Below are 11,987 nucleotides of genomic sequence, written 5' to 3' on the forward strand. Positions count from 1 at the left end.
TTTTGCAGACATTGGGTTTTATTTCCATTGTGTGCATTGGCCTGTGCTGTGTGTGCCTGCCTCACAGCTTCAACATGATTTCTTGTCTTCACGTGTTCCATCACACATCTCCACCATCCTTCCAGCTGTGATGTCAAACACCTGGCCCCTCTGAACACATGCTGGCTTAATGCTTGTCCCACCACCTCTGTAGCCAGCTTGGGTATTTATCTTTCCTTTCCCTTTATCTTTTCCTTGAGCAGGACAGTCCAGGTGAGGTGGGATGTGACGACATGCTCTGCACAGGACAGAAATCCTGTCCAGGGCCATGTGCTCAGCTCCCTCACCCTGCCTTTTGGGGAAAAGGGAACAGTGGCACCTGAGTCATCATATCTAGTGGACTTTTTTGGGTGCAGTGACTGGCCGCTGATGGAGCTTTCTGCTCCAGACACCCCCCAATCTGCAGATACACAGGACTGTCCGTGACCAACCACGGCCAAGACATGAGCTTTGCGACCCCTGACACCCAGCCCGTTTCTGAGGGCTTTGTTTCCAGACTAAATGGATGCATTCTGGGTGCAGCTGACCTTTCTTGCGTTGCTTTTTGCAGGGGAGGCAGATGAAGAAGCCTTTGCCGAGGAGTGCAGACGGAGAGGACAACACGCGCTGCCCTCCCAGCCCACCAACCTCCGCCTGCTGAAGCCTCACAAGTCCAGCACCTCCCCGCGCTTTGCCTGCCATTACAATAGTGATGAGGTGGAAGAACAAGACAGGAGCCGGGTTATGAGCAGCTTCGAGGCCCCTATTTATTTATCAGGTGTGCACAAGCATGTTGGTGAGAAACGTGCAGAGAAGGACCCATCACATAGTCAAAAGCCAAACCCAAAAAGCCAAGCGAGAAGTTGGTGCTGTGTGTTGACTTAGTGTTAGCTCCCTGGTAGATAATAAATAGCAGCCTGTTTGCCTTCATCCTGCTTTAGCTCTCATTTTCCATTTAGCCTAGATTCACTAACGCCCTGGGATATTTAAAGATCCAGGGCAAATACTGTTGTGCTGCTGAAGTGCCTGTGCTCTTTGTTGTTAGAAGTGAAGGCATTTTAGAGGTTAACTCATCACAATACTTTGCATATTCATTTACTTAAATTGTGCTTGGCTTCCTTGTCCAAGGAGAAGTTCAGCAAGTTGATACTATTTCTGGAAGCTGCAGTTTTAGGCAACTAAATCCTAATAGAGAAGGCTGAGAATGTTCAGGCAAACGTGGCAACATGGCAATTGTCCGGGTTATTTTTGGAGGTAATTAGTCCTTTGATATATCTCCAGTCTGTAATTTTTTGGCAACGTAGTCCAGAGGCTATCTTGGACAATTAAGTCCTCATAACTACTTGATTTAATTGGAACCTGTGGTCAGAGATCATTCAGGACTGTGAGGACAGGTTTTTCTGATACGTGAAAGATGCCTTTCTACTTGGATGCCCAAAGCAAGGACCCTTCTCAGTAGTGTGAAATCAGGTGAAGTGCTGGGAAGTGTGAGCCTATGAGGCTTCTCAGGGTAAACAGAGCACATGAAAAATATGCACTGTATCCCAAAACAGGTGCTCATGTACTCCCAGTGCTATACCAACTTCCAATGTGTTTATGAGCCTTTAAACTTAACAATGTCTTTTGTATGGAAGACCTAAAGATATGATGATAGATGGCACATTGAAAAAATGAGTAATTTAGATTAATGTCTTCCTGATAAGTTGCTGTTTATGTCTTTAAAGACGACCAAGTTGAATTTTTTCTTTTTTAAAAAAAAAAAAAAGCAAAAAGTTACAGAGGCTGAATGTGACCTCTGGGCTGATTTCCTGAAGCCTCCCATGCAAGAGCTACAGGTTTGGTGTCCTGTGTCTGTGGCTGGCAAAACAAAACCTTGGCTCTGCCTTTGGACACACAAGGGTCTCTGCAATCACAATATTTTGCAATGGATTCCAAGGAGCAGCTGAGTTTGACATGCACCATGCAATTTTTGGAGCAATTTTTAAGATTGCTTAGGACTTTTTGCTGTGAATTCATTTATGCTTCAAGACGCACAAGTTTGCAATTAAAATTAATTTCCAGAAGTATTAGCGCAATCACAAAATGCTCTCTTCTACCAGTAGATTGTGAGTTGCCAAAAAAGACTCAGGGTGACAACTTGATTGCAGTAAGACTAAGATTTTACTGTTGCTTTAAATATTTTGCCTGCTGTTCCTCTGATGGACAGGGCTGCTGAAGGACTGGTCGAGTCAGTCATAAAAACCTACGTGAGTGTCTTAATCCCTCCCTGGGGATTGTGTGCACGAGCCCTGGCCAGTTATGCCATTCCCCTTCATGGGTGTTCACCTCTGCTGAGTGCCTTGCCCAGCAAGCAGCTTCACCAGCACAGCTCTGTAATTACAGAGACCACTTTACTCGCTTGGCTTCTCATCGATCACTGCCGTGCTTACACGGGCCGGCGTCGGGAGAGAATGGCATCATTTCTGCCTTGCTCCAAAGCCCTCTCAGTTCACTGGGAAATAGTTGAGTTCAATGGCCTCAAACCAGGTGCAGTTCCACCTTGAATCAGATGTTTTTGCCACCACCAGCGTGGAGCTCCTGACAGCAGGACCACGCAGCAGTTTTAGATGTTGTCCCAGTTGGGACATCATCTCAAGCAAACCCTCAGTCATTAATGATTCACCTGCAGTGAAGTGGTTTTCTTTTCCCAGTTCTAAGAATGGGACTGTTTGAATTTTGATTTGTAAGTCTGTAGGAAATTTAAATGAAGGAGAAGGGGATAGGTTTCATCTTGACTATGTGGTGGGAATCCCTCTGGAAGAGGGCATCTCTCTAGTGCCCAAGGAAAGGCCAGCCAACTCCTTTATGCTGGCAATATCCAGAGGTGAGATGAATCCTTTCCTTAGTCAGGATTGCCAGTTATCACAGTGGGTATTTAAGAAAAAAATTGAGAGTTTAATTCTCCATCTACCATAGACACTTTGTGTTTTAGTAGAAATTGCTCTGGAAACTGTTCTCGGTTTCATAATGGCCTTTTAGAATAACTTCACCTCTTGTGCTCTGAAGTTGCTGCATATATCAAACAGTTCTCTAGCTCCAAAAAGGATTTTTTGAAGTAAGAATTCAGATACTGCAAGTGATGTGCTCCCTGATAGTGTGATACACAGCTGACTGGGGTATCTGAGCCATGTCAAAGTGGTGCTAATGCCAGCAGAGACCTGGGGATAGCAGCTGTTAATGCCAGAGGTAGTAGGAACTACCCCTTAAAAACTACTGCTTTGGATTTAAGAGTTTTGACCTTATCCAAGAAGAATGATTGAAATGTTTAATTGTTAAAATAGTAAAAAAATATGATACAAATTTCATTATTTGGAAATGATATTGCAAGGTTTGCTCTTCCTTTTCAAAGAAATAGCTTGCATTAACCTACAACTTACAACATTAATAATTCATTTTTTGCTGCATTTTCATCTGCTGGCATCTGTGAAGAGGAAACCACTCTAAAAGAACTAGCTTAACTAATCTTGATCCTCTCCTGGCATGGTTTCCTCTGCTGGAAAGCTGAGCTGTTTGTAGTTAATTTAATCTTTAATTCAGTCTCCGTTCTTTTTACCAACATGCAGTTTCCTGAATTACACTTTACTAACTAGTAACAGTGATGTGCTTTGTTATCCAAACTAATTACTTTATAATTCCATCACAAACTTTGTTTTGGGCATGTAATGGAAAGAGAAAGGAAAGCAAAGCCACTGATTTTTGTGGAAGTCTAATACATGAGGAATGCTGGAGGTGCGGAGATGGAGTTTGCCCTCCCTTTGCTCCACATCCCCTGGCTGTAACTGTGCAAGTGGGATGGGGTAACAGCTGTGCCCGTGTGGGGCAGGGGCTGGGAAGGCTGGCTGGTGGATTTGGAGACTGGCTGGTTGCCCCCAGGCTTAGCCCAGAGCTGCCTTCAAGCATGGTGTTTTGGCTGCTGGTACGAAATCATCCCGTTACCCACCAAAGATAGCTGGGCTGTGTGAGGAAGGGCTTCCATGGCTGCACAGCCTTGCAAGCTTTTGCTTGCCATTTGGGAGTAAAACCTTGGAAATCTATTCAGTGCTTGTGTTACCCTAAGTAACAGGAGGCAAACAGGTGGTATCTGGCTTGGTTTGTTCTTGTGGCAATTCTAGGCAGAAGGCCCCTGCAAGTTGCTCAAGCTTCTCAGTCCCCTAAAACATCAAAGTTGGGATTACATCACCAGATTGGCCAGTGAAACTGGAGAACTCACCCCTTGGATTTAACAGTGTGGATAATTGAATAGTGGAACAGCATACCTAGACAGGGTGGGATGTTTTGTCACCCCAGGTCTTGACTAAAGGCTCCCTCTCCATGATGCTCCGTGGCACAGGAGGAGGAGCAGGCAGGAGCTGTGGATGAGGAGAGGCAATTAGTAGGTCAGGTTGTGCTGTGTGCTGGGCAGTGGCTCAGGCTGAGGGGAGGGGATGTGAAAGTGTAAAGTTGTAATTGCAAATTGAGTCACACATGGAATTATACTCAAGCTGTGATCTGGCATGAATTTTTACAATGGCATATGTGAGTATGGTCAGTCTAAAATAACAGAGAGTGGCTGCAACTCAGAAGTAAGCCAGGTGCCTTTCAAATAGCAGTTTACTGTTTTGACTAGAGAGAGATTTCTAAGACCAGAAAATTAGAAAGAGCACTACAGAACCCAGCTTGAAAGTGCCTCACTGCCCTTTTAAAGCTCTGTGGGTGTTGGGGCCATGGCTGCTTCCATGCTTTGAAGGAAGACCGCAATCTTAGCAAAAACTTGGTAGATCTTGGAGAACATTTTCTCTGAGACTTGAGCAGAAAATATGAATCCTTCCCACCCCCAACCTCAAGGTTTCACTCTGGAAGTGGAAGGAGGCTCCCCCAAAGTCTTCACCTTAGCAGATCTATAAAAATCGTGCAGTGGCCTTTATTGCTCACTGATGTGGGTCAAGCAGCAGCAATGCTGTGTGTTAATTGTCAGCTGTGACTGAACACCTTGTTTCCTTCTGCTGACTCCCACGCTCCTCTGCGCTGGCAGAAGGAAGGTGGAGCAGACCCGTGGCCACTCTCTGCATCCTGGTAGAGCAGGCAGATGTCAGGCTGGGCAGGAAGAAGTAGGATACCAGAAATGCATTGGGTAGGAGTGCCTTCCCCAGGACACTTGTGCCTTTGGATCGGCCGCCCGACGCGCACACCTCCCTTGCAGTTGCCACCCAAGAATGTGATGAGTTTCACAGTCAGTGGCTGAACAAACTCGTGACTTTGGGAGGTGCAGATGGCAGGGAAGTGGAAAGCCAATCTGGGACACAGCAGAGAAGCTTCCCAGTTTGTTTGGGTCCTTGCTGAGTGATGGTTGAAGGAGTTGCACCTAAGTGTTCCTGGAAGTTGTTTTCAGCCTTCAGCAGCTTCATGAAAGCTGGAATAGCTTCTGAATGTGCTCCTTATGGCTCTTCTAGAAGTAGAAAATAAGGGGACGACATGGAAGGAGTGGGTTAGCTGGTGCTGTTTGTTTTAGACAAGAATTATCCAAGCAGTAAAGCAGGTGTAATTCCAAATTGTGTGGATTCCTGCTTCACCCATCTCAGCTCCTGGCAGCTGACAAAAGCAAGAAATACCAACTCAGGGAGATTTCTATCTGCATTTGAGTGAATCTGTTTTCCAAACGTCACAGCTTGGGGAAGCTCTTGGCAACCTGTTCTCCCTCTGCCCCGTGAGGCATTTCTAGAGTTTGGGTGGCTAAAGATTGCTGCTAAGGGTGGAAATCTGAACAGCCTTCTCCAAGGCCAGCACTGTTTGGCTGAAGTGCAACACTATGGGAAGTTTCTATGGCCACTTTGGGATGCTGGTGACTCGCCAGGACACAGGCTCACTGCAGAGTGATCGGTCATCGGGCTGCTGCTTTCTAATTCAGATTTTGTTGTCTCATGACTTTGGGGCTAGTCTTGTAACCAAGGCAGCTTTTAATTAGTGCTGGTTGAAGTATTGGAGTGAAATAAACACTGAAGGGTTACTTCTTTAGTGTGCAATTCTTATTTATGTTAGGAGCTGCTTCACTTGTTTGGATCAGTTTTTTGGCTGTTATCACCCAGCATAGCATTGCTGGAGCAACAGACTGGCAAAGTTTGACCTATCCTTTCTTCTTAGGTGGGGGTAGAAAAGGAAATGGCAGACAGTGAAATTATTTATCACAGCAGGCTCAAAACAGAAAAGACCTGGCAGTTGTCTCTTGAGGAATACTCTGTGTGTGTGTGTTATCGCCTACTTTGGGCAATCTCTTTCTGTGTGTCAGTGATAACACTTGAAAGATTTCCACTTTTCAGCCTTATCATACCAGAGGCTGGTAGGAGACTATGTTGTCAAATGCCTAAATATCTTCATACCATAATATTTTAACATTTGAGTTGTTTCATTTATAAGACAATAAATTATATGGCATTTACCTCAAGTCATAATTTACATTGACTCAGTATTTTTAAGAAACAGTTGCTAGAATTGCTTTCAAAATCTCAAACATTTGAAGAAAATGGAAAAAAAAAGTATTATGATATAAAATAGCAGCATCAAATGCTATCATGCCTGGATGTGGAAACTTTTTAGAATACTGACACTGTTTTGAGAATGAAACATGGAAAAAATTATGAAGCTAATACCTGCTAGGGTTTAATGATCCTTTCCCAAATATCTGTGTTATTGTTTCATAGTTATTACAAGAGCTAGTTCTGATCAGCTGATATGATGCTGTTTTTCCTTCCAGTAAAGGGAGGAATCCTTTGAATAACACCTCCCAGATGACTGATTCTCAGGAGTCAGCACATCTCTTCCGCCTCCCTTGACCTCTGTGGGAAGGCAGGGAGATGCCTGAGCCCTTCAGGGATGGGTGCCTTACTCAGTGAATTGAATGCAAAAGGATCCTATTTTTGGTGATGTACAGGTGACCAAGGGGCTGATGTGGAAGGAAACTTCCTGGATGGAGTTCTTAGTGAGGAGATGTTCACACAGTGAACAGGGACGGGAGTTTAGCTCAGGGGGTGACAGAGTGCAGGGAAAACCCAGTGTCATCTGCAATGCTGCTAAGCACCGCCAGTTTCTCTCTTCCTTAAACAAGAAACTGGTTTCCACTCTAACTTTGTGCAGGCTGATTGCTCATGGCAGAATTTCTAAATAAATATCCTGCCTCTTGACTCAGATAATTACAAAAGATGAAGTCATGTTGTGGGTACAGTACAGGAGCTAGAGTGATAACCTAGAACAGTTTTCCGTTGCTACAAGTGAGTGTAATTCCTCTAAACTTTTGATAATGTCTCAAATGGTTTTAGCCAAAAGACTTACCTCGTGGTTCTCCCCAAGTCTTAAACTTAAACTGAAGAACTTCAGCTGTGCTGTGGGCACATCTCTAACTGTGCTTGGGAGGAGCTCTGGTGAGGAGCAAACTGCAGCCACAGTGTGGCTTTGATCTCCCCCAGCCTCCCACAGCTTCCTTTTCCCATCTTAATTTTGCTTTTGAGAAATTGATGGAGAATCAGGTGCACTGGTGAAACTGCTTCCTTGGGGCCATCTCTGCCTGCCTGCTGACAGGACAGAGGAAAAAAAGAGATTTCCATACAGGCAGAGCTGTGCCTTTCCACAGAGCCATTCCTCTGACTCCCAGCCCTGCCCCTTAGCTGGATTGCAGGGGCTGCTCTGCTCTGTGCTGATCCTGGTCACTGGACTGTGCTGATTTCCAGTGACAGAGCACCACTGAGCTGAAAGATCCCTCCAGCTGTCTCAAATCATCACAGAATGATTGTCTGAGGGAAATGTTTAGTGGCTCTCAGTTTAGATTTCTGAGTGCACCTGGGTAGATGTGGTGGTTCACACAGTTCACTGCCCGTGCAAGCGTGCCAGCAAGTTGGATTTTACCACAAGTTTGGAGGAAAAAGTGTGATGCCAAGCAACAACTCTTTTACACACATCTCTGTGGGGGTAATAAACCATTGGAATGATGATCACATGGCTGGAAGCTTGTGCCTACTGAACCTGTAGCAAATAATTGTTGCTTGAACTCAATGCTTTCATGCACCATTGGGGCTGCAGTCAAATATAACCTGTGGTGCATAGTTAAGCATGAGCAGGCTGATGACCAGCATATAAAATATATATTGGTAAACACTGAGCACCTTCTTATTTACTCAGGATTCTTGGCATTCCCTAGTCTTAAAATGGAAATGCAAATATCGTGGTAACTCTGACTAGTGTGAGCAGGAAATGCTAGTACTTAAATTGCTCCTGCTGCATAAGTCTTATTTATTGCTTCCTTTTTGAAAATTATTCTGGTTTTGCATGTGCTCTAATTTTGAAGCTTTTCCTGAATGGCTTTGAAGTATTTTGAAAGTTCTCCAGATCTTTTAAAACTTCAAAGATTGGTAGTATTTTCTTTCTATCCTATATAAGGGATATAGTAGAATGGGGGATATAGTGGAAATTGCAATTTAAAGAAAAAACAAACAACACATTAGGAAGCCAGACTTTTTCTTTAATATTCTTTAAACCATTCAGAGAACATATGCTTTTGCTAGAGAGAAAAGTCTGTGAATGCTGTGAAAAGTGTTTTACAAGCCATGTTTCCTCAGGATACAAAGAAGGCAGCAAGAGGAGGAAGCAGAAGCAGAGAGAGGAACTGAAGAAGAAGAAGTCAACCAAAGCGAGTTACTAAAATGGACTTCTCTGCTATGCCAATACCTTTAAAACAATGACAACAACTTCATGTTACCTTCGAGCACACCCCTTTTTTGTGTATATTTTTTGATTGTTCACACTGCTACCAAGGAAGTGACTCATGTTTAAAACTGTACTAAAATTGCACTATGTTATTCCTTTTAGTTTCACGGAGTGGCTTTCTTGCCCGTTCAGGTTAGGGAATTCAGATGAGGCAGGTCGTGGTTAGACGTGTGTTATGTTTGAAGATTGGAAAGCGCTACAGAATTTCTTACCTCTTCCTTCCCCGGGGACTAAGGCGACTCTGGTCTAGTGTTTGTTATTTGTCTTGTAGGATATAAAAGGCAAATGCCTGCTTGTTTGGTCACTGGCATGAAATCAGGCCTGTTGAAAGAAGAGTCCTGTTCACTCATGTTGTTGGGAGTGGGACTGAGAAGAGCTCTTATAGGGTAATTTATGCAAGATTAATAAGTGACTTTTATGGTTGGGTTTTTGTTTTTTTTTTTTTTTTTTTCCCAGGCTGGGCAGTTCTGTCCCTATTAAAATGTTCCCTCATATTAAATTGTATCTTGAAGTTATATCTTCTGATTTTAAGAAATGTAGTGTAATGATGGTCTCCTGTAAGCACTCCTACTGATTTCTTTAGGCTTAGTTGACTCCTGATGAATCATTTAGTGAAATCATTCCTTATTTTAAAAGCTTATTTTCAGAACCTAGAGACAAATGATCCAAGTGCTACTTTAAAACTGCTCTTTGTTTCTCCTGAGTAGGTTTTAGATAACAAACATTTTTTCAGCATCCGTTTTAGATTTCATCAACTTGTTTCTGCAAAGAACTTATACCTTTATGTATGAAACAATTTTGCATCGGTTTTATTGCAGGACTATTTTTTTTTAGCTTGAAAAGATGTCTTAGATTTAAAAGAAATACATATTTCCTGGCAAGATGACTTCCTTGCTTCCCATACTTGTCTCATGTGCATGACACATTGCTTCTCTTAACCTTTTAGTGTGTACAGAGCCCCTCTGTTGCCTTAAGCATTTACCTGCATGTTTCTTGTCAGTGTGTTGTCTCCTTCTTTTAACCTCCAGGTAGGAGTTAGCAGCTTATGGTTTTGTTTTTTTTCTTTTGTCTTCCTTTTGCCAATATGTTGTTGATGTAACAGCCTTAAACCTGGCAATATTGAAAGTCCACAGTTTCTGGAGAAACTCACTCATCCTAACGTTTCAAAGATGCAGGAATGCACGTAATGGTGTAAGAGAGGAGCTAAACAGAAAAGCCAAGTCTGCATTCTAGCATGGTTTGATGTAACAAATTCTGGTGTCTCTGGTATCTGAATGGTTTAGCTTCAATTACCCAATGTAACCCTCTGCAGGCACCATATAACACACAATAACCATTTGTGAACTCTCTTAGGGTCTGTAAATTATGGTTAAAATCAAATAAGGACTGAGTACTGGTTTTCTGTCACTTAAGTACCACTTTTTTTTTTTTTTTTGTGCAGTGTTACTAATATTTAAAAATAAAGAAAATCTGCCTTTATACTTTGTCCTCTTGCACTGTACTGTAGACTGACATCAATTGTCTAGTTCATTTCCAATAAAGTTCAGGCTGTAAGCACAGGGGGGAAAGTCCTCATTCACACAACGCCCACAAGCATTCCAGGTAATTCCTTTTGTTACATCCATGAGCAAGTCAATACAGTCCCTGTGTCAAATGGCTGATACTGGAAAATGAGGGTTCTTTCTGGCTGGAAACATCACTATGAGGAGAGTACACTTCAAGCAGAGCTTGCACATTTGCCATGCAAGGAATATTCATCCTGGAAAATGCACAACATTGAACTGCATCCTGGTTAGGTTGCTTTCCATATTCTAGGAGAAATGCCCCCCATGTTAAAGCTGTTACTGCTCATTGTTTGTTGGGGACGTGGTGCATGCTTTGGAGAAGCAGCAGAGGTGGAGGAAGGGAGAGGTGACGCCAGCACAGGGCTGGTCTCCCCAGGGCTGTCCCTGTGCTGTGAGCAGCCTCACATAATGGGACAGAGTGGCTCCAGATCAGGAATGTGCCTTGAAGAGTTAGAGCAGACAGGGATTTGGTACATAAATATTTCCTTGACTCAATCCCTGTGTTAGGCTTGATGGAGGTGGGTAGAGCATTAATTAGGAGACCTGCAGGCAGGTTCTAAATTAGTGAGGAAAAGCCTGTCTCAACAAAGGCATCCTTCCCCCACTGGAAGGGTGCTGCTGTTCTTGCAGGTGGCCTTCTACACCCACTGGGAGAAACTCCTGGGAAACAGAGTCCCCAGAGGAGGGAGCCACGGGCGTCATCTCTCCCATAACTACCTAGAATCTGTCCGAGCTTGCCTGGAAATTAAGAGATGTGGGCCCATGGCCATTAAGCCTTGTTCTTTCTTTCTCAGCCCAATTACTTCTGGATTTTAGCTGAAGGGGAACTGCTCAAGTGTAGCGTGGCTGTAGCACTGTGTTCACGTGGCTGTGCTGCTTCCAGGACAGCCTGGAGCTGGTGCTTTGTCTGTAGGAGCAGGCACATGGTTCTGTATCCCAGTGCATCCATCTGCCACAGGTGAAGGCTGCCTGATGATGTTGGTACTTAAATATGTGTCAGGGTAGGAAAAAATGCAGGTGGGTGTGAGACACCACAACTGATAACAGATGATGCTGGCCCAAGAAAGGCTGTGAATAGATACATTGTGAAAGTTGGGAAATGATTCCTGCCCATCCCACAATACTTCTGTGGAAGAGCTGAGAACAGAAACAGAGCTAGTTTAAATAGGGGGCTTGATGTATAAAATGTATTGCAAAATGATTCTTTATGGAGCAGATGCCTGGGCTCCAAGACCCAAAATGTATCCCATAAGAAAATAAATTTACTAGGGTAGATAGCAGTTGAGTAACAGGAAGGATACACTGAAAGGTATTATCTCTTAAAAAGACAACAGTGGAAAAACCCCAGTTTTGAGATAGAGGGGACACAATTGCAAACAAACACAAGGCTGACAGATAAACGTTCCTGCTTCTCACTTGGAAGCTGCCACTGTGAAAATTATTTAAGTTCAGTTGTTTTTCCACACCTTTCAGAGATGTGCACTGTCTACTCTTTCAACCAATATTTGGCAAGACTTTGACCTGAAATAAATGATCTCAGAGTGTGTAGGTGTTAGAACGACAAAAAAGTATTTTTCAAGTTTTTGCCTTTCTACTCTGTGCTGGTGCCACCTTCATGAGCAGCTTGCAGACCTG

At 43.6% G+C, this 11,987-nt stretch overlaps 1 protein-coding gene across 4 annotated transcripts in view; it reads left to right on the top strand.

Annotated features, from left to right (window-relative positions):
- The window catches only part of DNAJB6 (DnaJ heat shock protein family (Hsp40) member B6), a 56,053-nt gene extending 47,265 nt beyond the window's left edge, over positions 1 to 8,788 (top strand). For 3 of the 4 annotated variants that reach the window (XM_053942679.1, XM_053942697.1, XM_053942689.1), the window contains exon 9: positions 590 to 948. In XM_053942679.1, coding sequence (XP_053798654.1) covers positions 590 to 903 — 314 coding nt within the window. In that variant the 3' untranslated portion in view covers positions 904 to 948. Of the gene's footprint in view, positions 1 to 589; positions 949 to 8,639 lie in introns of those variants that run through there. The other variant, XM_053942705.1, reaches the window with a different exon arrangement.
- Positions 8,789 to 11,987: the final 3,199 nt, after the last annotated feature.

Source organism: Vidua chalybeata, chromosome 1 (assembly GCF_026979565.1).
Source record: "Vidua chalybeata isolate OUT-0048 chromosome 1, bVidCha1 merged haplotype, whole genome shotgun sequence".
Classification (NCBI taxonomy): domain Eukaryota; kingdom Metazoa; phylum Chordata; class Aves; order Passeriformes; family Viduidae; genus Vidua; species Vidua chalybeata.